Below are 27984 nucleotides of genomic sequence, written 5' to 3'. Positions count from 1 at the left end.
CTGTAAATATAATTACTCGAATAAAATGTTTTGCTCAAACCGTATTGCACTAAACCACTGGGTCTCGGAAGATGACATCAAAACAAACACGCCAAACGTCATCATCGGGTTTGTTATTATTATCATGCTCATCATAACGTGGATTTGCATCCTCCTTTTTCCTCGCGAATTGCTGTACCCAGCGCTCGAAGTTGATCCTCTGCTACCATTGATGGGAGGGGGCTGGTGATCTTCTGCATTGTGTGTGGGTGTTTCATCTAGTAGAACGACGTCGTATTTTCTGCTCAATCGTTCAAGCCTGACCGGACCGGGCCGAATCGCTAGAGAGAGTCGAGTCGTGTTAGTGAACAAACAATCACCATACATGACATCAAAAACCCGAATCGGCACGGGCACAGCATTTTCGCACTTTTCACCGAGTGGGTTGGAAGAAAGAACATTTTCATCACGCGCATAGTGAAAATTCGACGTAAGTCGGTTCGAGTCGCAAAATTGGAAAGCTCGTCGTGGCGCGTCCGTGTCGCGGTTTATACAGACAAGTGAGGGAAACAGTGGATTTCTATTTCATTACATTGGCAGTGAAAAAGGACGACGAATCCAGCGGAATTGGGATTTGTGAAAGCCAGCTAACATGACGAAGGATATGCCGGATAAGGGTCATGAGTTGAACACACTCTCGTTGGTACACCGTGTGTATTACGCCTGTAAGGATGGGTTCGCGAAGCTGCTTTTGGCCACGCTGAAGGATATCGAAAGTGCAAACGATCGGAAGGCTATCGTGGATCAGGTAAATGAGTTATGGGGTAGGGTATTTGATCCGAGGTGAAAATCGCAGGTTTTTGTTTTTGTTTCTCTGTCGGTCCCTCTGCAGAGGATTCGCTTTCTTTTTGGCAAACAGCTTGAATAAAGCTGTTGGTGTTTTCCCATCGTTAGCTTTGTGTGAGGAAAAAGTGTTTCCAACTGAACCGTTTTAAACAGTTTTACTATGTATATTAACGATGCTTGTTTTGTGGAACAGAATATCATAATGATCATTTTCCCCAGATCGATTCTATACTTGGGATAACAAGATTTCTTTGTGCGGAATCGCAAGCAACACTGGACATCATTTCGTTTACATACGTACTCCGTTTCGCTATGACGGTGTGCTCCGCGAAATCACGCCGTTAATGAACTATAAAATATCCTCGCCGTTCTCGCGGCTCGCGTTCGTACACATACAGCGTTTAATTTTAACAATTTCGTCACCAGGAAAACCTCAATTCGTGGCGTAAGGTGTACATTTTCAGTCTCTTGGGAAAATGGAATCGCATCTCGCTTCCGTTTATTTGTGCGGAAAACAAACACGCAGTTTCGCTGTAAGCGGTCAGTGACCAACGAACGAGTCTTTGAAGGTGTGTAATACTTGCTCCGCAAAATATGTTGGTGTTCGATGTTCCTTTGAGTCAGCTCAGAAAACACGACAATTCTTCGGAACGCAAAAGATAAACGTTTCAAAGGATGGAAACTGCGTTCTCATTCGAGGTCTTCCGGAAGATTTGCGCATCGCCAACAGACAAATCTACAATTGTATTGGACAGATCCTACGCTGATATGTGTTCAAAATGGAAAAAGAAACATTGGAGACGTTTGTATGAGTTCATACTTCTGGGTCATGGCAGTATCAGTAGCTCGCATGGTTTATTTCATTCGTTGGCGATTATTGACGAGTCGAAACAAACAGCTGATTCTTTTTGCGATGTTTGGTATTTTTGGAATTTGTCAGCGGTCCGCCTTTGAAAAGGTACATGCGGCGCGTGCCGATAAATAACATTTCTTTTCGGTTATGTTCGATGTATCGATTACTCATAAACCCTTTTGTTCAAAAAATGATCATAATGAGATATTAATGAATTGTGGAATTTTTGATTGCGAGTTTCCATGGACATTTTCATCCCCTAGGTACCTGGAGTTTCCTTTAGAATATGATTCGGGAGCTCGTTTGTGTGGATTAGAGAATGGATGCAGCCGGAATCCCCATGTTAATTCACGGTCAATAAAGATGAAGATATTGGCACCGATTGGAAAGGAACTGGCAGGGTAAGGACATTTGAAAAGTGCCCCAAACCAAATCACCAGTTCTATGGAAAACATTGTATAAGAAATTTTGGATATTTTTTTAACCCATAAGTGGTTCAAAAAATATCCTTTGGATCTATGGTGAAAAAAGCACTTTCCATTTTTTTGCAGGCCATTCTAAATACCTTCGGACAGTGTTTGCCAAATGATCCACTCATTGAAAAAATCGCTTTCGTTCGTTCAAATATGATCTTTCAGGAAACATTTCCCCCAGCGGTATTCTATTGTTATGTGCTGCAAATCACGACACAAAAGAGAACGAGACAACTCTGCATCGGATAGAGGCGAATGAACTGCAAAGTTTAAAGCCTCTTAAAAACAAAGAAACAAACAATCTGCATCGGCTCGCACTTCATTGCACACCAGCATGCAAGCAAAGCTATCATATACGCTTTCGGTGCAGAAAGCTTATTTTCTTCTTTGCATCTACCATATGCATACCGACCTCTCCATGCATCATGAAACAGCAGGATCGTACGGAAAACGCAAAGCGAAAGATTCATATTCAGCTAATGTAGCAGATCCTGATTTTTAAGTCTCAGAGAGTGCAAACTATATGATTATTTAGCTCGATAGAGGCTAAGGGAAGGGTAGTCAGATTAGATTTTCCATTTTTAACGCCTCTATTCCTTGAAATGTGAATATTCATATAGACCGCACAGTTTTACTAGCAACACCGCTCTCTTTCCCCATTTGTTGCTCTCCGCAAATGGTGACCGAATGATGACGTAATTTTTCTTGTATCATTTATTGCTTTGCACTTTCCTGTGCAGTGGGTTTCGCTATAGTAAAATGGGTCGATATAAGTGCGATTCACATACAACATACACGTCACGTTCACGTCCCGTCACGTCACCATACGTCAATGATTCTACCATGCAATTCTCATGAAAATATTCACATACACCAGCAACGTAACGACCCGTCAGCATACGTTCAACGAAAACGACCGGCAGGGTTTGTAGAAAAGAATAATTGACGGAGACGGACGGCTCGTTTGGTTTTTGTCTGGGCTTTGTGTCTCGGCTTTTGTTTTGATTTGGTTGTACAGTAATTTACATCTACATCGACATTAGGCTAATTGAACAGATCTGTGATGCAACACGTTTAATTAGACATTTTTACCTCTAGTTGGACATTTTTGTAAACATTGAGTTCGAGACCCAAATTATGGCCCCACATTGAAAGTCGCCACCAGTCGCAAATGTCCAATTACTGGTCAAAACCGACTCCAATGCGACACTGAGTGGTGCCTCAGCATATCGCTTTATAAGCAACTTACTGTACTTTTCATGCCAACATATCTCTTAAGCCGGGTTCAGACGGTGCGAGCAAGCATACGAGTCGGTCTAGTCAGTTACTGCAGTGCAGCTACTCACACCGTGTGAACACATCATGCCAGTTATTGTCATGTGTGATCCGGCGTGCGAGCTACTTCAAAGTTTTTTGAATTTACTCGCACTCGCATGCTTCAAAACGTCAAAAACAGAATTTAGCGTTCGAATCAGGGATGCCAAATGTAAAGAAATGTCTCTATTTTTAAGATATTTGAAAATATGCGAAGATATTTATAGACTTGAAAATTATTGGAAAAACAAATAAAACCCTCATAGTTTCTTAACGAAATCATTGTTATTCTGTTTTGCACGCTGGCGGGGCACGCTTTCTTTTTGAGATAGTTTTCTGGAGAATGTCTAATATAGAATCATTATCAGGCACAATTTTCATTCAAAATTCACTCACAACTTGCGAAAAAAAGTAAGGTTCTAAGAAACAGAATACATATTCGATTTAAAAAAGTACATTTTCATTCATTATTTTAATTTTTGACGCGTGTGAATAAAATTTTAAAAAGTCTTCTAGACTATCATTTAAAGCATCACATACTTCCGGAATTATCTTAGCTATGGATGCTTTCGAGATTCTAAAAAATATCGACAACAATCTGAACAATATTCCAGAAGAAAGGCATATCAATGTCATTTATATTATCACTCTTGCAGGTACAGCATCCTTCATGAGTGTATCTTGGCGTTGTATTTGTGGAGCAATTAAATTCAACAGTTTTTCCACTTGTTCAGGTTTTATTCTCAACACTGCTCTGTAATCTCTATAAAATTGTGTAATGATACATTCAACTGAAAACCTAAGATGAAAACTACCAATAAAGAAGTCGATTTCGGACCAATCATTTGACAAATTCGGACCTGATTGCTGTTTCTGACTATTTGATGGACATTTGAAAAATCGCCTGGCATCCCAGGTAAACCCGTGCCGTAGTATCTAGTTTCTCGCCAGCAGCTCACACTATGTGAACGGACAAGGCGAGTCAACCAATTGTCAAGCGAGTCCACCGGGTCAGTAGCTGCTCATTGTCAAGTCAGCTACTAGCAACGTATAAATGGGCCTTTAGCTCCAAATTTCGGAGTGAAAATCATTTGCGACTAGTTGAAAGAATTATTCTATTTATTATTATTGTTGCGTGAGGGTCGGACTACGGGGTTTAAGCATTTAAATAATTGAATTCAATGATTCTCATTGAATTTTTCAAAATTTAGAACTGATTCTAGGCATGCTGATTTGAAAGAGGACATTGCAATTTAAAATTGTTGTAGGTGGCGACACCATGAATAAAATTAAATAAATCATTCGTTTGGCATTTGACGGGACGGTGCTGGTGGAAGCATTGACTGCATGTGTGAATTGGTGGAGACGTTGACGGAACGTAGACGTTCTTCTCCGTAACGTGCTATATGAATCGCACAATATGCGGTTCAAACTTGTATGCAGGCTTCGAAAATGGTATGCGATGTTTGATACAGATCGGATATGCAATCAACAGTCTTCTATCCTCTCTCAGTCTAATCACTAAATATTACACAAGTGATTACTGACATTCATACAAGTATCTGAATGATCCTCTCATATTTGGTTATATGTTCGTGAGAGTTTACTTGCATGACACATTGTGTATCATTCGATTTTGATCGAAATCCAAACACTGCCTTCGGAATTAAAATTAGAAAACAAAATGCATCTCTATGCATCTTACTCTGGTTTATTGAAAAATATTATAAAAAAAAATCATAAATTAGTACCAATTTTTTTTTTGGGATTTAGAGATTCGTAACTGCTCTAATGCGTATTTAAATGTGTCCCTACGCCTTTTCTAGGCATGTGTGTTTTTTTTTCAGAATTATAAAAGTGTTGCGGGGTACAAAATATTTTTTTTAGATTTCTAAATTCTGATTTTTGTTTTAGAATTTTGAGATCCAGTACTGGTCTAATTTATATTCAAATGCGTTAGTATGTCTTTTTTGATATGTGTGATTTTTTTTTCAAAAACTTTGAAGTATTGCGCGGTATGAAAATATCCTTCCATTGTTCCATTGTCTGCATTTTTCCTTTTTTCTCAATTCTCTGATTTCCTTGTATCCATTCGTGAAGATTGCCCCCAAACCCCATCACCAGCGTCATGAAAAACATTTTTCTCAATAGCTTGGAAGTGGAAAATAAAAAAAAAATACTCAAAGTGCATCTTACCATGATGTACCACGATGATATGTCGGCAATATGTAATATTTATCATATTCAAATTTCTCTTTATCACTTTCTTTCTCTTTGTCTCTCTCTATCACTCTCTGTCTCTTTCTCTTTATCTCTATCACTTTCTTTTTCTTTGTCTCTCTCTGTCACTCTCTTTCTTTTTCTTTCTCTATTCCTCTCTTTCTCTCTCTCTTTCTTTCTTTCTCTCTTTCTCTCTTTCTTTCTCTTTTATTCTCTCTCTCTCTCTCTCTCTCTCTCTCTCTTTTCTCTCTCTCTCTCTCTCTCTCTTTTTTTTCTCTCTCTCTTTCTTTCTCTCTCTCTTTCTTTCTCTCTCACTCTTTCTTTCTCTCTTTCTTTCTCTCTCTCTCTCTCTCTCTCTCTCTTTTTTTTTCTCTCTCGCGCGCTCTCTCTCTCTCTCTCTTTTTCTCTTCTCTCTCTCTCTTTTTTCTCTATCGCTCTTTCTCTCTCTCTTTCTCTCTCTCTCTCTTTCTCTTTCTCTCTCTCTTTGTCTTGTCGCCCATCGCTTTTGCAGTTTCGCAAGTTTCGCATGCTGTGCGTGTATTCGTAGTAGACACTAATTAAACTCGTATTCACGTAAATTAAGTACAGTAAAACCTGTTTTTGTGCGGTTTTTTTTGTGCGATTTTCTCTTGTGCGGTTTTTGTTGTGCGATTTTTTTTTGTGCGGTGTATGAAAAGAAGCATATTTGACGAAATTATCGTCCATTTAGTCCATTTTTCGATGGTTTATATGCATTTCAGTGCGAAAAAAGCATATTTGCGTCTCAATTATCCACTTCTGAAATCATTCCCCTCCTCTCATCAAATGCTCTAAGTTTTTCTAAGTTTTTGCATGACATGATTCCTAACACGTTTCGACATGCAACAAAAGCACAAAAAAACCACGCGCAACCGAAAAGGCAAAGTGTCCCATCGCAAAGCAGGGAAACAAAAGGAAATCGAACGGTGAATGGCGTGGATTTGAGTTATTTTCTTGGGGGAAACTTTTTTTTATACGGTCCCTATCTACCGCACAAAAAAGTTTTCTTAAAAATGTGCCCCCGCACAAAAAAAAAAAAGGTTTGCCTGTACATATATTGAAAAAAAAACGTTTCCTTACACATTCTTACACATCCTTACACATTTGCAAAGAGCGTCGTAATTCAAAGATCAAAACTGTCAACCTACAAAATACAAAATTCTACAGATAGTTTAGATGGTTAGTCTTATAAATTAATTTCCACTAACACAGATAAATTATCGATTTCGTGAAAATGAGAAAAAAGTAGACGGTGAAAACACATTTCAAAACAGTACTGGGCTCAAAACTTTATTTAAAAATTCCAGAATTCCGAATTTCCAAAAATTGAACCCCTTCTGAATAAAAAAACGAATCAAAATACGTACATTTGAATGAAAATTATGTTTTAATTAATATAAGAATAAAAAATATCCGAACAAAAATTTCGAAATGAAAAAAAAAATTGTTGAATTTTCGATATAATTTTTCATGTCGCAGTACATCATGCTAGATGCACTTAGAGTATTTTCTCATTTTTGACGTAGAACTACGTCTTTCAGGAAGGGTGCCAAATCAGAAAACAGGTCACGTTTTTGTGAAATAAAGTTAACGTTAACAACTATTTTCACAGCGAACAAATTCTGATACTTTGCACACCAATGGAATCGGAAATTCTCCCAGATTCGTTTGATATACTATACAGTACAATCCACTAATGCCCAAACAGTTTAAATTGATGAAAACTGGAAGCATTCTCATTTTCCCATACATTTGTTCTGACGATTTGTGTGCATTCCCGAACAGAGCTGTCAATAACGAGCAACTGATACATTCGTTTCTGCCCGTTTCCAACTATTTGGTTTAAATAAGCCAGCTGCGATTTGAAGCCACACCACTTCTTGTTTGGTGGTCATCGAAGAAACATGGTTGCCGCAGAACATCAGGCGGGAGAGGATTGTTTTCTTGTCGGGTGAAGGAGGAGTATGGAATAGAGTTTCTTTCCACAAGGGTGCTTCTCGGAGCTAGTGGTGGAAACCAAAAATAGAATAGAATAAAAACACAGATGTGAGTGAGCTAGCATAACACAACGAGCGGATATCATTCATGCCTAATGCTGATTTCACACACATACACACACAGCTCGATACAAGGAGAGGAAGCGCTCTGTATCGAGGTGTGCTACGATATAGAAGAGCAGCATACGATAATTTTTGGGTGCTAGTGCGGATATGGAAGAGTATCCAGAATTTTGGAATATAGATATACACTGAACTTCATGAAAGTATGATTTCACATTCCAGCAGGGTAACATTAATGTTGCATGTTTTGGGGTTCGATCACATCTCGAGCGAAGTATAGGAGCAAAAGGGTTCATAGTTTGTGATCGATATCTGAGTGGGAAGGAGAAAGTCTGATGCGAGTTGAACCAAATAAACGAGAAGTGCTGAGTCTTTCGATTCTACTGAAGCAATAAAAAAATAAATAGCTAAAAAAAGATATTACCAAAATTTTGATGCATTCTAAAATAATATCCGAAGTGATGAACAAGTGGATTGAATAATATATTTCCGTAGTTCTAAGTCAAAAACTGCGGCCATGTCCTAGATACAACCCATTACAATATTTTAATTTTTTTTTACAAAAAAAGAAAAATACGTTTTTCATCATAGCCTTATAGTTGAGTATATAGGGATTCAGAAAAATTTCCTAATTTTCTATATAGTATATTTCATAAGTGATAAGGTTTGGATACACAGTTTACGAATATACGAATACAAGCAAATCATAGTTATTCATACGTAGGGGAACCGCGAATAAGACGGATAGTGGAGGTATAATGGACAGGTGGTTGATTTGTATAGTTGCAATATGAATTTCATATTTCTGTTGATGGGAACCCCTTCTACATGCTATTCTATAATATTTGAACCATCCTATGACAATGGATACAAAGGTGGAATACGGAAACAAAAACCGAAAATCAAACATGATTCCGCGTGTGGATGTAACTTTTATGGCTTCGATATTAAGCATTTTGAGTGGTGTAATTGCAAAATTGAATTCGCTGATGGTTATATTTCGGTTTGTAGGTTGACAGAGAAGCGATATTAGGTATGTACGAAAATAAATTCTTTCGTAAATGATAAATTTAAATTATTGAAATAATCGCACTGGTGGGGTTGAAATGGACACTCACATTCATAATCACATCCAATGCATGATGGAAAGTGAAGGGAAAATTATTCAACTCTTTTTTATATTGCTTTATCTTTTTGTTTTCAGTTACTGGACACACAACCACTGAGAGAGAGCGAAATTATTCTTCTCGCGAGTGATAAATTTCGACGCTTCATATATTATTAACCTGTATATATTTCCCCCACTACATGTCCATTATACCCGCATCGATAAAAATGAAATGTTCTACTTTTCGGCTTGTTTTAATTTCAGTAAAAACATGAAAAAACACATTTTCATAACACATTTGGCCAATTATTTTGAAAACCAGTATATTGAACTGTAAGAAACTGCTTTTATGTTTTGGAAAATATGAATTTCCAAAATACAATTGAAGTTCTTCTTAACATGTCCGTCTAACACTCATTTTCCCTTTCCCTTTCGTTATTTCTATCCTCGCGGTTGTATAAGTTAGGTAGGCACACAAATCGACAGAACAAATGTAAGGGAAAATGGGATTGCTTCCAATTTTCATCAATTTAAACCATTTACAGAGTATGGGATTGTTATATATAGCATATCAAACAAATCTTAAAGATTTGTCGATTTGATTGGTATGCAAATCGTCAAATTACGTTCGCAGCAAAAGTGGTTATTACCGTTAACTTTATTTCATAAAAACGTGACCTTTTTTTTTGATTTACCCTCTTAATTGAAGACATAGTTCTAGGTAAAAAATGGCAACACATTCAAAATTCTGAAAAAAACACATATTTCTACACCCAAAGATAATTTTTAGCACATGCTATGACATCCCGTTTTATTACATTAAATGAGCCGTGTATAATACGTGTATATCATTTGTATAATATACTAGCTGACCCGGCAAACTTCGTCCCGCCCAAATTTTGTTTTTTGTTATTTTGTTATCATGTTTTCTTACTATGAGCAAGTTCATGGGTCCAATCGCAGAACTGTTCATTGATTGATCTTCTAATCGACCCCATTACGACCCCTTTTACTATAGAATTCCTAGTATTTCTAACAAAACTCATTATAATATAAACTTATTTTCAGAAACAATTCTCGTTCAAGATTTTTCAACCACTTGCAAATAACCCCCCTCTCAATTCCAGAGGAGGGAGGGGTGTCATACCATCATAGAAACATTTCTAATACCCAAAAATCCTCACATCCCAAATTGTGCTTGATTAGTTCTCGAGTTTTGCAGAAGTTTGTGTTTGTGTACCCCCTGTAATTTGTGTTTCATTTGTATGGCAGAGCGCATTTGTATATCTGTTCTCATTCATGCTTTTCTTTTTCCTCTTAGAAAACATTTTCCAACTTCATTTTATGATGAGGTGTAATATTATCATGTATTTCTATAACCGCACCAATATCTATATGGATAGCGTGGTCGTATGAGACAGCTTTGCATTCCAGCCGGCCTTGGTTCGATTCCCATTGACGTCGCATGGCCTGTTTTTTAAAATAAGAATTTTTTTGATATTTTTTTAAATTAAGAAAGAAGTAAGAAAGAGATGTCTGCTCCCATACATACAAACCTGCAAACCAAAGCTATTAAAACAGCTCAATATTTGCGCATTTGACCCTCCAGCACAAGAAATGGCCAAAGATGAAATGTTTTCCAACACTAGGTGTGTGGGTGTAGGAGTAAGAAAGCATTTAAATACGCATAAGAGCAATACTAAATCTCCAAATAAAAAAAAAATCAAAATTTCTAAATATTTTTCGATAATATTTCTCGATACACCCATAGTAGGATGCACTTTGATTATTTTTTATCTCTGAGCTATTGAGAATGCCGAGCAAAAAAAGTACGTTTTTCACGTTTTGTTATGGTGAACATCATGAGGGTTCAAAAAATATACTAAATTTCTTACTTAGTGCCCTAAACAATATTTTCCATAGAGCTGGTGGTTTGGTTTGGGTGCACTTTATTCTTCTTTATCCATCCAGGCCCTTTTCTTGACTTTTCTTCTATTTTGTTCACTGTTTCTGCTAGATGTTACGAAGGAGAAATGTCTTAAGGAAAACTTATTCTGCTTAAACCTTTGTAGGGGAATGAGATGGGATCATCGTCATTCATCAGATTTATATTGTTTCAATCTATTTTAACTTTTCATTATGTTAAGAATGTGAATTAAAAACCAATAGAATGAGATATTGAATAATCATTCTTACTAAACATGCATGAAATTAATTGAGGGGCTTAGAATGCAAGGGGTGTAAGTGACTTGATCGATTTATTTTCATCAACTTTTTATTCAGTTAATCAACTGCAAAAACGTTCCAATTTAAGATAGCTATACAGTGGGGGAAAATCCTAAAAGCGCACCTGGGTTTTCTGAAAATTCTAGATATATAGTAGATAAAACCATTCCTTTTTTACGTAGTGATTTCCTAATGACTAAATGAGTACTAACTTTGTTGTTTAAGTCATCATTGGTGCAAACATATTTTTTTACTAAAACATTTTTAAAATTATGGTGCGAAATTCTCTTAAGCGCAACTGGCATTTTAAATATTGTCCCACCAATATGTAAACATCTTGGCCATTTTTCAACACATCCTGGTAAGGTTGTAACGTGAGAACGAGTTAACTACAATCAGCTAAGCAGTGAAGTAGCGCAATTGAATTTGAAGCACGATGCCGAAAGGAAAGTTCTTGGACGAAACTGAGCGGAGACTAATATCCGAATTGAAGGATATTGGTTTAAGCAACCGGGAGATAGCAAAGAGGATCGATAGAGGAGAAACAGTGGTCCGGAATTTTTTCAAGAAGGGCCCAAAATATGGCATCAGAAGGAAGAATAAAGGTAACTGCAAAATTTCAAACCGCGACCGGAACCGCATCATTCAGCTTGGGGAGACTGGAAAATTTAATGCTTCGGAAATAAAGCAAGAACTGGACCTTCCCATATCCAAACGACGTGTTTCCCAAATTTTGCGAGGATCTGGACATCTGGTTTACACGAAGAAGGCAAAGAAACCAAACCTCACCTCAAGGCACATTAAAGCAAGAATGGATTTCGCTAAACAGCACATGGATTGGAAGGCAGAGTTGGATGAAGTGATCTTTTCCGACGAGAAAAAGTTCAATCTTGTTGGTCCCGACTGCTGCGCGTATTATTGGCATGATCTACGAAAAAATCCCGAAGTGAAGTTGAGCAGGAATTTTGGTGGTGGAAGTCTCATGGTGTGGGCTGCGTTTTCAAGAAAAGGGAAAACTCCTATCGCCACTATTTCGACAAGGATGAACTCCGACAACTATGTAGAGCTACTGGACAGTGTTTTGGTGCCATTTACAGAAGACATTATGGACGAAAACTTCATCTTCCAGCAGGATAATGCTGGCATTCACGTAAGCAAGAAATTATTGTCATGGTTTTCCGAAAGAAACATTCAAGTTATGGACTGGCCAGCTCGTAGCCCGGATCTCAATCCCATCGAGAATCTCTGGGGAATCCTGGCAAGGCGAGTCTACAGTGGTGGACGGCAATTTGCAACAGTTCGTGAGTTGGAGAGATGTGTAAGGGACGAGTGGAATAAAATTCCACATGAAATGTTGGATAATCTGATTGAGTCAATGCCAAACCGTGTCTATGAAACTATTCTGAAAAATGGTAAACCAACCAAATATTGAATGCTGTCATTTTCATGTATAAATCGTTCTTTGAGAATAAAGTCTGATGTGCGCTCATAAGAATTTCTACCTTGAAAACACGTTTTTCTCATTCTGAATAACTGTTGAGAATAGGATTGGGACTTCTCTTGGCAAGATAAACTTGATGTTCGAAGGTCATTTAATTCCCATGAAAATATTTTGGATGTATATATCAAGTTAATCTTACAGCCAAAATATACATGTGCGTTTATAGGAATTTCTCGCACTGTAGAATCCGAAAGATGAGGTTCTGACCTATCTTCCACATTGTTAAATATAGCTGGGAATGCTTTTGCAGCTAAGTTATGACCAAAAGAGAGAGTCGATGTGGAGAAATCGATCAAATCATTCACACCCCTTTCATTCTAAGCCCCTCAAATAGTGAAGCGCTTTCCCACACATTCTACTCATGCCGTAGTTCCGCATACCAGCGGAAAATGTATGCTTCTACTTATAACCTGTTACAGTTACAACATGTCCATCTTCCCATCTCCTTTCCCGAGCACGCTAAGATAATAAATTTTCGCCTCTGTTTGGTGATGGTGCCGCGAAACGACGCCTGCATGATCGTGTGGGTCGTGATCCGCAACGAACTTAACCAAGGTTGGCAAAGGGAGTTTTTCTCAACCGATGTCTGGGGAGAAGTTTCGACGTTCTCAGCTATTTCAGCGCTGGAGAAGCTAAAAATAGACCATAAGAGAGAGATTTGAAGCAGAAAATGCAAATGCACCCATAAAAATACCGTTCAGCATCAGCTGATTGAGCTGTAAAAATTAGCGAAAACACAAGTTTGACACGCGGAGGGGGTTGTTTGGCTTCAGCGACAAAATGTTCGGTTTTGAACACATGGAACCATGTTTGGGAAAGAAACATGAGTTGTTTTCCTGGGGAACGAATGTCGAACACGCGCGCGGTGGAACCTATGTCGAAGTCCATTTCATATGTTTTTCTTTCTCTCAGAAATGAGATAAATGGAAGCAGACAATGAAGTGACAAAAATAAAACAAAAATAGGTCTTCTTTGTACTTGTTAACCATAATTCAACGGTTTGATAGTCGATCCGTTTCCGTTTGTAGGAAAGCCATTTCGCGAGTAGAAGTGTTTTGTGGCGTAGTGAAATCAAAATGTGAGAAAAAACAACAGAAAAACCGTAAGATTGTCGTCTAACGCGGCAAAGCGTTTCTTTTGCGTGTTTGCAAACAAAGCGGTCAAAGTCTCTGATTTGTGGTTTTTGTGGGTGTTCCTCTTCGCTGGTTTCTTGTAAAGTAGTGTGGGGCAAACGTGCGCACCTAGCTGTTGTCGTCCAATAACTCTTGAAATAAAAGCAAATAAAATTCAATTTGCTTACCGAATTGTAACTATATATATTACCTTCGAAACGTAGTACAAGAATTTCTCGAGTTTTGTTTGTAGTTAAACAAAAATCTATTTAAATACAAAAAGGCAAATGCGTACTTTTGCCCCATAGTGGCGCACTTTATTGAACTGTACTTCAAAAATAAATGGTTTATCGTTACCAGCGGAAGAAGCATCATTACCAGAGTGTGTAGACACCACCCAGTGGAGAGGAGGGGGGGGGGGTGCTGTTTGATGTTTTATGGGTGGAGATGAGTGGGTGTTAGGGTCGAACATACCACGTGGATATTTTTGGGAGGGAGGAGTCTGACAATATAAGAAATCTGAAAATGTCCAAGATTTGAAACAGAATTCTTTTTAGCTGACCCGACGAACTTCGTCCCTCCCACAATTGATATATTGATATAAATCATAATGAACACTCAAGTTCCCACAGAAATTATTTCTATAACAATAATACATAATCTATATTCGCGGTATATAATTTCTTTTTTGACATATAAACCTAATGCAGACTAAGACGCATCAATCCTGATGTTGACTGTTTAATCCCTTGCTCCGTTCTTGAGTTAAATCGGGAGGAACGGACACCAAATCATTTTTATTAATATAGATCAAGTTTATAGATACATAGTAGCCTTCACTTGATTTATTTGAAACTCATTGTTGAAAAAAAAACAATATTTATGAATGAACTTCAATCATTGTGAAAACATAAACGAAACATAATCGTTGTTGAATTGAATGCATTTTTTCATTTGAAATTCATTTAGAATTATTTTTAAGCAATTGTTTATTTTTCTTCCTCATCTTGGATTCGGTTCTGAGGATTCCGGCGCTTTGCATTGGAGCGCTTTTGCTTCGTTGCGCTGTTGTGGGGTTCGAAGAGATAGACGATGGTTCTTCAAGAAGCTGGAATCCCAATGCAGTGGTCCACCAGATCCTCAGACTGCTCACTCGTGAATATTTGTCTGAACCGCCCTAGGTGCTCGCTGGCACATCCCAGCAGAAGTAGAAATGTCAATCAAAGAAGATTCAAATCATAAATCACTCACTGATATGGGCCTCTTCCTCAGAGCTGATTCTGAAATATCAAGGTCTGCCGCAATCCGACGCTTCGAGACTCCCTTCCGAAGCCTCTGTCGGGTCATTTGATCATTTCTGGAGTGCATTTCTTCAAATGAGTTTTCTTCTTGTGGGTCCCGTTAAAAATATGGTTGAAAACATGTTATATTTTTTTAGAGCAAAACTCTGGTGCGAACTTTTGCCCCACAGCCAGTGCGTATCTTTGATCCACAAGCAATTTTTGAACTAATCGAAATTTTAAAAAAAGCTTATGAACTTTTTCACTAAAACGAATACGCACAATCATCTACTATAGAATGGAGGTTTCCTTGACAGTATACTTTCGAACTTTCCAGTTATTTTAGGTAAGTTAATTATCATCTCCAAAACAGAAAAAAATGGAAAAAATCGCAAAACTCTTTTACCCCATAACTTTTTGCCACTTTCATGAAATGTAAAATTTGCCACTTGTATGTAAATGTATGTGTGAGCTACTGGTGTAATAATGTATCAAACGAATACACTGTTGTCGAAATTATATGCTCGTATGCTTCAAAGGGCCAATGCACACTTTTGCCCCGCACTACTCTATTTGTTCAAACAAAATATGTCCCACATTTATGTGTGAAAATTGAAAATCTGGGTTAAAAACGTTATAGCACCAGTTTCACAATGTTCAATATGTTTGAAATAACCCAAAATATTTTTATTCAACTTGGAAACCTTAATCATCTGAATAAGACGAAAGGACGAAGCGATACGATTTTATATTGTTTATCAACCGCCTGGAGGTGGATTTCGGATGTTTGTTGAAGCCATTGGTGAGGGTGTTCTTTGTGGCGGCGGCGGTGGACTTGATAACAGCTGCTGTTGGCGGCTATTTCTTGCCCTGAATATCCGTCATTGGATATCCACGATTGGATGACAACACGCATTTCTGTACTTAGCTGATTTGCCGTTTTGCACTCGCGTTAACGTGAAATGGCAGAGTCCATCGAAGGTGAGTGCTCACAATTCTAATGAACGACTGAGGTACTACTTCCGAAAGAGACTGTTCACCATTGTTTCAGTGCCCAGCTGAAGGGCAAGTTTCATGTCGACGGTTCTAGGGATGTGAAAAAACCAAACCAATTCCTCTTTTGCCTGCGTTTTTATATCGGTAAAAAATCGTGGTGTTTAAAATCGGTAAATTGAGTGTTTCTCAGGATATCAGGAAACGTGCCATAAAGTCTGGGATATCAGGAAGGTTGGCATCTCTGGTCATAGGGAAAAAACTACGATATATGGTCAGCTTGTGTATTGTTCTCGCGAGGGCTACAATTAATCATCAATCACCCATCTTCAACTGCTTCTACAAAAAACCACGCAAACCATCAGCCCTTTTCGGTGTCTCCAATCCTTCCTACTAAACGTTTATTACAAAATTTCGATGCATTTCAAAATAATATACGAAGTGATAAATAATTGATAAAGTGTTCGGAATGTAACGCGGTTCAACTTTTGTTTTGCACTCAGTTGAACTCTCACTCCTTGTACACACATGCGCTCGGGCAAATCAACGTATACTGAAACATAGTTGAAATGTTTTATTGTCAACACCGTTTGCTTTATGATTCGAACTACAGATGGACGAGCTCACGAGCCGCTCATTTGAGCTGGTTCGTCAGAAGGAGCGTACGATTCACGGTTCTTTACAAATGAACCGCGGTACGAAAAAGAGCCGCTTTCGGTAAGAGTCTCGGCTCAAAAAAGAGTCGCGGTTCAAAAGAAAACCGCTTTCCAAAAGAGTCTCGGCTAAAAAAAGAGTCGCTTTTGGAATAAGTTTCGGCTCAAAAAGAGTCGCGTTTAAAAAAGCCGCTCAAATGAGTCGGATTGTTTCAATGAACGAGCGGCTCTGAGCCGCTCACCTGAATGAACAGTTTTGCCCACAAATTTTTGGAAAAAAATTTCGCCGACAAAAAAGTTATTATTAAAATTAAAATTCATTTTTTTCAAAAACGTATTTTTTTCAAATTCCCAAAAATATATATATATATATGAATAGCCCTTACAATTTCCAACAAGTCGTCCATACATCGGAAGATGGGCACTTTTACAGGGAAGTTTTTCTAACAACAACTTTATCATGTTTTCTTTGAAAAAAAATACAACTTATCCACAACATCCTTACTGCACCGTTTCCTCACACCGGTTTATATATCCAGTTTTAAACCGCGGTCGAATCTGGTTTGTCTGCTCTGCTTTCTCTGTTGAGTTATTTTTCATCACACAAGTGTATACGGTTGGTATTAAAGCGCGCTGTTGTTTTTGTGCTTTGTTTAGAATAAGCGAAGACAAAAGGGGCGCTAGAATTTGATGTGTATGTGTGTGTGTGTAAAATGAGGCGGGTATTACACAAGGAAGAAGCGATGTTTAGTATCTGAATGCTGTGCTCACTTGTTTCAGAGTTTAGTGCACTTCGTACCGAGAGAGAATACGTGTTTGATACTAACGCGCGCTGATGATAATTAGACTCGAGTGCAGCGCTGCGTATATTTTCTGAAGACTGGTGATAACAAACGTATTGAGTAAAATAATTTTTCACGCCAACAATGTAGTTTTGTCTTGTACAGAATACCCTATTATTTTTAGTTGCAAAGTTCCCAGCAGTTTTGAAGCAATTTTAAATCACTTCTCTCTGTAGCAAAATAATGTTCACCAGTTGTGTCGAAACACGTGTTTGGAGAGTGATTTGAATTTCATAGTTATTAATAATTATGGAGTTGTTTGACGAAGATACCTCGTGAAATCTCATGACAGGTCCTTGTTGCCTTCCTGTAACAAGGTCCTGCCTTGCCTTCCGGAAGGAATTAACATTGAGCCGAAAGTTGAATAAAATAATAAAAAAACACTCCAGCCTTTTGTAAATTTTTAACAACGGCAACTGTTGTATCACTTTTATACTTATGATTTTGACATACAGTAATTTTTGAGTGCATTCTGTTTCATTCATAACGATTGTAAAAATGTATATTTCATATTTCAAATGTGCTACATGACGAATTTCATGCCAACTCGACTGGCCGTTTGCAGCACCATCTCAGATAGCAGTGAAACGTTGTGGGTGTAAAGACACGGGTCATTTAAGCAACTTTGCATACTTGAAATATTCGAAAATCAATTAGACTACTTTTTGGAAACAGCCAATTTTTTTACAAAAAAATATAATTAAAAAACTATGATACCTACAAAATTCATGTCAAATGATAAAATGTAGGGAATTGTTTAAATTTTTACAAAAAATACAAACAAATTTCGCTGAAAAAAAAGCACACAAAAATGTTACGAGCAAAACATTATTTTTTCAGGAGTCTTCATACAAAAATGATTTATATTCCAAAAACTATAAAAGATCGAAAGTTTATGTCTTCGACAGAAGTTTATATTTCAACAAGGTCTAAAACTTTGTCGAATACACAATATCGCTATCTGGACTTTAAACAATATTAGGATAAGTTGTATTTTTTTTCAAAGAAAACATGATAAAGTTGTTGTTAGAAAAACTTCCCTGTAAAAGTGCCCATCTTCCGATGTATGGACGACTTGTTGGAAATTGTAAGGGCTATTCATATATATATATATTTTTGGGAATTTGAAAAAAATACGTTTTTGAAAAAAATGAATTTTAATTTTAATAATAACTTTTTTGTCGGCGAAATTTTTTTCCAATAATTTTTGGGTATTTTTTTTGAGAAAATTTAAACAATTTCCTACATTTCATCCTTTGACAAAAATTTTGTAGGTATCAGACGAGTTGGCGTGAAATTCGTCACATACATTTGACACAAATGTTGATTACTCAATTGTCAGATATCAATCATCATTTCAATCAAAAGTGAATAACAATTGCTCTGATTTCTTATTTTTTTTATAATATCTCTAGCGTGGGATTTTAAAATTAAAATTTTCTTGAGCTTTTGGGGTTGAGGTTTTGTTGGAAACAAATTCATCCACATAAAAATATTGCATCAGCTAATCTCATACTGTACGCGAGGATGAAAATGATTCTTGTTTTCGATCAAATCACTGCGTAAACGTAGTGTAATGTTCTAGAAATAACTTAATCTACTTGATTTAGTTTAGATCAAGATTAAGCTTAGAACAAAGAATGTTCCAATGTATGATATAAATGCATCGTTTTCATAAATGAAAGAGCATCTTATTTCAATTCAGATTTCACATTATTTGTCATACGGGAAAAAAAACTAACCAAATTTAACACATTCAGTTAAACATCAACGAAGAATTTCAAGTGTAGACAATCTTGCGTTTACGAGTATTATTCACCTTCCTTCTGAACTTAGTCATTTATTATATTTCCAGGTTTCCTCATGCCACGCATTTTTACACATATTATTCACTCCTCAATGTTTTCATTCTATTTCCCACCCATTTTTGCCGCCATCGATTACTCTCAGTCGTGCACCTCGCGCCGACGTATTTATTTCAACCCGCGTGACTAATGTCGCTTCTCTCTATCTGCTCTGTTTTTCCCCTTTTCCCTTCTAGGAATTCTGCGAAGATGATCGCCAAGTGTACACCCCGCTGATCGTGGCAGCGATGAACGGTCACTACGATGTAGTTCGCATACTGCTAACTCAGGTGCGACCGGACCTCGAGAGGGAAGGCTGCGTCAAATTCGATGGCCATCTGATTGAGGGTGCCTCCGCGCTGTGGGTGGCAGCTGGGGCGGGTCACTTGAACATTATTAAACTTCTGGTAGAGCATGGGTCGGACGTGAATCATCACACGAAAAATCTGTCCACCCCGGTGAGGGCTGCCTGTTTCGATGGAAGGCTGGACATTATCCGGTACCTGATAGATCACGGTGCGAATATCAACTTTGCCAATGCGTATAACAACACCTGCTTGATGATCGCCGCATACAAGGGGCATGCGGATGTGGTGGAGTATCTTTTGGAGAATGGAGCGCTGCCAAACGAACAAGCCAATTGTGGAGCCACCGCATTGCATTATGCGGCTGAATGTGGTCACACTGATGTTTGTACGGCGCTGTTGAATTTTGACGCTGTGTTGAAACGGAACGAATATGGAATGACTCCGGTGATTTGCGCTGGGGAGCGATCCAGGGAATCGGTGGTGCTATTGTTTGTGAACAGACCAAACTTTTTGACACGTGAGGAACGAATTGACGCCCTTGAACTGCTGGGAGCTTCATTCGCTAATGATAAAGATAACTACAGTTTGCCGAAGGCGTTTCACTATCTGGTCTCGGCGATGGAGTTGAGGTTGGTTCAAATGATTTGTCTAACAAAAAAAAAAAAACTTTACTTGTATTGTTTTGAAACTTCCAGGTACGAAGACAGCGACAACGTTATCCGAAAACCATTACTTCCGCCCATAGCCGCGTACGAGCATTGGATCGAGTGTCAAACGATGCAGGATTTACAGGCCATCCGTTACAATCACAACTCCCTGCACATGGAATCACTCACAATTAGGGAACGCATTCTGGGCCGCCATTGTCCGGAAGTTGCTCTGGCGATTGTGTTCCGTGGAGCTGTTTGTGCCGATAATGGGCGCTTCGATCGTTGCGAGAGTTTGTGGCTTCATGCAATGCATCTCAAGCAGCAGAACTCTCTCTCCATCCAACGGGATTTGCTCCGATTCGCCCAGCTTTTCTCGCAGATGATCTTCATTAACGTCCCGTTGAGGTTCGCCAACGTGATCGATGTGATGACCGCTTGTATAGATGAGTTGGCTCGGAATCAGGTGAAGCTGGCACACCCGGACCCGAAGGATGTCCTGGAAGTGATAGCGGAAGAATACGAGCTCAACATTGTGACGGTTTTGTACTTAATCACCATCATCACGAAACTGGTTCGGCTGGATAACATTGAAATTACGGAGGATAATCTCAGAGAAGTATACCGGCTGGTGTATAAACTTAACCGAATGTCTGTTCGATTGAGAGATGACCAGACTCTGTTGCACTTATCGGTGAATGGTGTCACGCCGGTCGATGATTTTCACACGGATGATATATGCAGGTAAGCTTTGGAGCAATTCCAAATGAAATCGACAAATGAAAACATGAGTATTTTTGATTCGAACAAAAGTTTGTATTCCGTTTGGGTTCGAAGAAATATGAGTTTCTCATAGCATTTGGGAATTTTTTGGCTCAAGTGTAACTTTTGAAAAGGGGCGTATCGATTTTACTAAGAGAAATCGTTGATAATTTATATCTCAAAAACTATGAGTCGTACCGAAATAGTGTCTTAGAAAGAGTTATAGAGTATTGATGTCAAAACGTGAAAAAATATACACTGAGAAAAAATTAGTACTCGTTTTTCATTCACAAAAAAACTTTATTTTGCAATATCTAAAATACACATTTTTGACGTAGAACTACGTCTTCCAGGAAGGGTGCCAAATCAGAAAACAGGTCACGTTTTTATGAAATAAAGTTAACGTAAATAACTATTTTCACTGTGAACGAATTCTCAAGATTCGCATACCAATCGAATCGGAAATACTCTAAGATTTGTTTGATATATACATTACAATTCGCTAATCTCTAAACGGTTTAAATTCATGAAAACTGGAAGAACTTCCTTTTTTTCCCATACATTTGTTCTGCCGATTTGTTTACTAACCATATCTGTATTTCGAATGCTTATAACGCGAACATTTCTTAACAGATCGGAAAGATGTTTGCATCAATTGATAGGAAATATTTCTACGCGTCTATCACAATTCATCAAATGTTATTTTTCATGAGATGAACAATTTAATAACTGTAAATTGTCTGCCAAGTTTTGATTGACCGTAAATCGGGTTTCCCCAACACAGACTTCAAAATCGATGTATCTGTGGAAATCCGCTCTGTAAATATACAATGGAGGTCGGGGGTATTTTTGTTCCCACCGAGCTGCGTTTCCCTATCACGGACTTTAAAATCAATGTGCTTGGGGGAATTCGCTTTGTCAAAACATGCAAGTAGGGGGTAATTTTTTTCCCACTGAGCTGTGTTTCCCTAACACGGGCTTCAAAATTAATGTGCCTGGGAGAATCCGCTTGCAAATACATGCAAGTCGGGGGTATTTTTGGTGTTGAGTACTTTTGTACTCGCTCGTCGTTGTGCGTCCGAATATGTTTCCTTAAAAATTCCTAAAGGGATGAGCGAGAGTAGTGAGTAACCTGGCTACCGTAGTGGTTTATGTGAAGTTTCTACGTAATTTTCGCCTCGACGTGGACTTATTCTGCAACACGATTCTTCTAGAATCATCACCGGATGCAAAGCATATGAAGTGCCACGCTCTGGATTAGCTACAATCTCGTCTTCAAACTAACTCTGTTGTGCAAATCCAACATATTCTACATCTATAGCCATTGTTTCATTGGTAACTCATTTCACGATTGATCCGTCATAATAATCGGCTACGCTCAGAACGGGTTCATCCGCTACCATCAGAAGCAAAACAAAGTGCTTTTACGATGGTGAGAGGCAAAACAAACAATAACACCTTGGGATTGAGCTGCGACGGGAATGCAAATAAACGTTCGCGCGAGGAACTGGATAAAATTGATGATAAAGTCGAAAGCCTATCGGAGCTTCTAGTGCGTATGCAGGACATGTTTAAGAACACAAACGCTAGGATTGATTCCTGTAAGCAAGATCTGCAGATGGAAATTTCGACGCTACGGAATGATGTTCAGCTTTTCAAATCGGAGTGCAGCAGAGAAATCAACTGTCTATCTTCATCTGTAAACAAGATTCGTACTGATGTCAACCAGAACTATAATCGAGTACGTGCAATGGAGAAGAGTTCTGACTTGCTGTTGGCTGGTGTTCCATATACTACAAATGAGGACCTAAATGAAATATCTCGGAATGTTGCGGTCGCCCTTGGTTACAATGAACAATGTAAGCCATTGATCTATGCCAAACGTTTGGCTAGGGGAAACATCTCGGTTGGCGCCACTCCACCAATTGCACTGCAATTTGCGTTCAAACTGGCTCGCGAAGACTTCTTTCGTCGTTACTTCTCATTGAGAAATTTGTCATTGATTCACCTTGGATTCAATGTTGACAAGAGAATCTATATCAATGAAAATCTAACGGAAGAAGATAGGAGGATCAAAGGTAAAGCTATCAGCCTGAGACGATCGAGAAAATTATACACCGTGTTTACTAAGGACGGATATGTGTTTGTCAAAGCTACGGTTGACGCAGAAGCAGTTTTGGTACGTACGCTGGAGGATTTGTCGCAGTTTAATGATCGCTCCTGATGAAGTCGAAAACCTTTCCTTCGAAGCTTTTGTTTATTCCTTCTCAATTATGTCCATGAATCCTTTCCATATTACATCCTTCTCTCCATCCTTCCTAAAAGTAAGGGGGGACGGGTATACAGATGAGCTGAGGCGGCTGCTGTTCCTGTGTATGCTGTTGTTACTGCTGTTGCTGTTGTTGCTGCTGTTGCTGTTGTTCCTGCTTTTGCTGCTGTTACGACCACGTTATGATAGATACATTCTTCACTTGAACCACTTCACAAATGTTAATTGAAATAATCGAAATACCAATGAATTGTTATACGAAAGATTACTCATTGCTCTATTCAATTGTTGATTCTAACGGGTTGGGCTATATGACGCATTTTTTGTGGTTTCCACTTCTTTTGTTTTGTTTCGATGTTAGTTGATGGTGCCTACAATGCTCCTGCGAATGTTTGTATCCCTCGTATTGTGATGAATTGTGCACTAAAGACAGATAACATAAATATCTGTCATGTAAATATTCAAAGTCTTTGTGCGCGCCAATTAAGTAAATTAGATGAATTCAAAATGTGCTTTCATGACAGTAAAATCGATATAATTTGTTTGAGCGAAACTTGGCTGACTGCTGATGTCCCAGATTCTCTTATAGGAATTGATGGTTACAACATCGTTAGAAATGATCGCAACTACAGCCGTGGTGGGGGCGTTTGTGTTTATTACAGAAGCTTCTTGAAGTGCAAAGTACTTTCCGCATCAGATATACTTGTCGGGGTTGGTAGCATGTCTCGCACTGAATATATGCTTCTAGAAATAATGCATAATTCGGAGTAGTTTCTTTTGGGGGTTTGTTACAACCCTCCTAGAACAGATTGTTCTGAACTTCTTTTTGACAAACTGCGTGATATATCTGTAAATTTTCAAAATGTTATACTTTTGGGTGACTTTAATACCAACTTCAATAGAACTGATAGTGGATCAGAAAGATTGAAAAGTTGTCTTGATTTTTATGGTTTGAAATGCATAAATTCTACGAACACTCATTTTTTCTCAAGTGGTAGTTCGTTAATTGATTTATTTTTAACAAATAATGCAGACTTTGTTTTAAATTTAAACCAAGTTTCTGCACCAGCATTCTCAAGACATGATGTTTTATTTTCATCCATTAAAATAAGTCGATCTCATGTCGATTCTATCCATACCTTCCGTGATTATCGGAATTTGAATTTGTCGTCTCTTATGGATGCTTTTGAGAGAATTAATTGGGCATATCTCTATAGCATAACTGATGTCGATTTGGCTTTGAGCTTTTTCAATGTAAACCTATTAAACCTGTTCAATTCTTTTGTTCCATTAAGGACAGCACGTGCTAAAAAGAATCCATGGTTTACTAATGAAATCGCGCAAGCTATTCTGGAAAGAAATATTGCGTATCGTTTATGGATCTCGGATAGATCTGTTTATAACCAAAATCAATTCAAGCGTCTTCGAAACAGAGTCACTCACATAGTAAACACTGCAAAAATTAATTATACATCCAATCAGCGAATTTCGACACATTCGAGCAAGGACTTGTGGAAAAAACTGAAAAGTATTAATGTGTGTCAAAATTCACAACATGTTGAACTGTTTGATAATAATAACGACGAAATTAACGAATATTTTAACTCCAATTTCTCTACGGACACTGAATTATTCCCTATTCCTCCAGTAAATACGAATGGTTTTGCATTTTCAGAAATTTCTGATAACGATATTATTATATCAATAAACTCAATTAAATCTGATGCAGTGGGTTTTGATGAAATTCCTTTGAAATTCATCAAACTTTTATTTCCTTCGGTTTGAGATTGTATTGAGATTTATATTCAATCTTATTATAGTTTCTTCTAAATTTCCGCAAGCTTGGAAATTTTCTAAAATAATTCCTATTCAAAAAAAAAAGGGAAAAGCGTTAATTTGGCTAATTTAAGACCGATAAGCATTCTGTGCGCCCTGTCAAAAGTCTTTGAACGATTGATAAAAATCAAATTCAAAACCATATTAATAGTTATAATCTAATGCACCATCTTCAATCAGGTTTTCGCCGTGGACATAGCACAACTTCTGCCTTTTTGAAAGTGCACGATGATATTCACTCGGTTATTGATAGGAAAGGTGTTGCTGTTTTAATATTGATCGATTTTTCTAAAGCCTTCGATAAAGTATCGCATACTAAACTTTTGAAAAAATTATCCTCTGAGTTTTCGTTCAGCCGTTCAGCTGTTAGCTTGATTCACTCGTATCTATCGAAACGAACGCAAGCTGTTTTGGAAAAAATGGAAATGGAAAATATTCCAAACACATTCCAATTATGTCTGGTGTCCCTCAGGGTTCAATTTTGGGCCTCTTGTTATTTTCATGCTTTATCAACGATCTACCATCTGTTCTGAAGCACTGCAAGATTCACATGTTCGCGGATGATGTGCAACTTTACTTAGCCGTAGAAGGTTTACGCGGTTCTAGAACTACGTAAACATGAGATGTGCAATAATTTCAGAGGGAAATGTGAAATACAATGATCGTTTGACAATTCTTCCGTTTACATATTTTAGTAGTCCTAGGCATCATATCAAACGTAAAAGGACGTTTATCAAATTTGTTTGTAACGAGGAACATAATCTATTACGAAAATATGCGGTCGTACCATCAGATAAACATTTCTCGCACAAAAAACCCTCACATTCCAAATTTGGTTCCATTTGTTTGATTATTTCTCGAGTTATGCAGAAATTTGTGTTTCATTTACATGGGAGCCTACATGCCCTTAGAGAGGAGGGAGGAGTGTCGAACCTCTATATGATAAGTTTGATTCCATTTGTTTGATTAGTTCTCGATTTGTTCAGCACCCTCCCTCCCCCTTTTTAGAGAGGAGAAAGGAGTGTCAAACCACCATAAAAACATTTATTGTTCCCTGAAACCTACACCTCCATCATTTGTATGGCAGCTCCACCTTAGAGAGGAGGGTATAATGTCTAATCATCGTAAAAACATTTATTACACCCTAGAACCTCCACATGCCAAATTTGGTTTCATTTGCTTGACTAATTCTCGAGTAATGCAGAAATTTGTGTTTCATTTGTATGGCAGACATTTTTTAAATTTTTTACATGACTTCTATTTTATATGAAAAAATTGTAAAAATATTAAAAAAATATGTATTTTAGATATTGCACATTAAAGTTTTTTTGTATATTAAAAAAGAGGACTAATTTTTTTTGTCAGTGTATATTTTTTCGCACGTTTAACGTCAATACTCTATAACTCTTTCCAAGACAATATTTCGTTACGACTCATAGTTTTTGAGATATAAATTATCAAAGATTTTTCCTAGTTAAAATCGATACGCCCTTCTCAAAAGTTACAATTGAGCCAAAAAATTCCCAGATGCTATAGAAAACTCATATTTCCTCCAACCCAAACGGAATACAAACTTTTGTTCCAATAAAAAATATACGTTTTTAAAATCTGCATTTTTAGTTCGATTCCTTTTGGAATTGCACTTTGAACGAATGAAAAACTGAACTGAAGCTGATCACTTAAACAATTTCCCTCGTCTAGATTTCCGTGCTTGGAAACGGTGAAAATACTTCTGAACTGTGGTGCCTCGGTAGATGTTGTAGATGCCGACCGGAATTCTCCCCTCCACACACTCTGTTCCACTGTAAGTAAAAGTGCAAGTATGAAAAAGCAATGAAACACGTTAACACGACATTTTTTTTTCAGCTACAAACTGCCGTCATTCGGATGTCGGATAGCGACGTGAGAGGAGTGGTGAAGAATCTAGTCGAAATTTTCATCGATGCCGGTATTCATCTCGATGCGGTCAATAGCGACGGTCTGAAGGCTTCCCAAGTTTGTGTGCAAAGTTAGTGAACGGGATAAGTTTCATTTTCTGCCGGTCATCATTACATAAATGTTTGCTTTCTTTCCTCCAGACTCGATGGGAACGTTCATCAAAGCCTACGAAACACGTGAGATCAATCTGAAATGTTTAGCCGCTCGCTGTATAGCGCTGCATCGTGTGCCTTACAAGGATCTGATTCCGCGACAGTTGGAGGGCTTTGTGCAGCTGCACTGCGCTGAGAAGTTCTGAGACGCCATTGTCCCGACGAGAAAACGTTGTAAGTCTTCCATTGGGAAACCAGGCAATCGAGTGTTGAGAAGATGGTTTGAGATTCGTATAAAAATGCTCAAAGGGTGCTGTCCTAGACGAAGAAAGTATGGATTGAGTGAAGATATCGAATGAAATGTGAGGAAGGAAATCAATATTTATATAAATTTTACAACGTGACTAGAATTGTGATTTTATTTTTTATTATTTTCGAGTCCGTCAAGCAAACTTGTCGGAACCTCGCATGATAGTTGTTTTTTACTTCTCATTTCGATTGATCGCATATAAGTGTCATCGAACGTGATAAAACTGAGCCATAAGATTATTTTCTTGCAATTTTGCTGTAGTAAAATTAAAATAGAAAGCGAAACTAGAACATTTGCTTTGTATTCGTTTTTCCGAAAGTCCAACTCGTTGTCAATAATTTTCAATGTCAGAACTGTATGCAAATCTTTCCAACAATATCACATTTTTGACGTAGGACTACGTCTAACCGGAAGATATAGGGGGTGAAATGGAAATCTAGGCACTGAACAAGTAGGAAAAAATGCAAGATTTGAAACGCTTATAACTTGAGCATTTCTCA

General features: G+C 37.8%; 1 protein-coding gene across 2 annotated transcripts; it reads left to right on the top strand.

Moving 5' to 3' along the window:
- The first annotated feature begins 144 nt into the window (after nt 1-144).
- LOC129768925 (protein fem-1 homolog B) lies at nt 145-27776 on the top strand. Of its 2 annotated transcripts, none has more exons than XM_055770869.1 (6): nt 145-787; nt 19520-20259; nt 20326-21021; nt 26846-26948; nt 27011-27152; nt 27223-27776. In XM_055770869.1, the coding sequence occupies exons 1-6, from the start codon at nt 632-634 to the stop codon at nt 27378-27380; spliced, it is 1995 nt and encodes a 664-aa protein (XP_055626844.1). In that variant the 5' UTR covers nt 145-631; the 3' UTR covers nt 27381-27776. The 2 variants fall into 2 exon arrangements, with proteins under 2 accessions (XP_055626844.1, XP_055626845.1); XM_055770870.1 differs by lacking the exon at nt 145-787 and adding an exon at nt 1206-1394.
- Nucleotides 27777-27984: the final 208 nt, after the last annotated feature.

Source organism: Toxorhynchites rutilus, chromosome 2 (assembly GCF_029784135.1).
Source record: "Toxorhynchites rutilus septentrionalis strain SRP chromosome 2, ASM2978413v1, whole genome shotgun sequence".
Lineage (NCBI taxonomy): Eukaryota > Metazoa > Arthropoda > Insecta > Diptera > Culicidae > Toxorhynchites > Toxorhynchites rutilus.
Note: the sequence above shows the minus strand (reverse complement) of the source record. Positions and strands in the feature narration are given on the sequence as shown.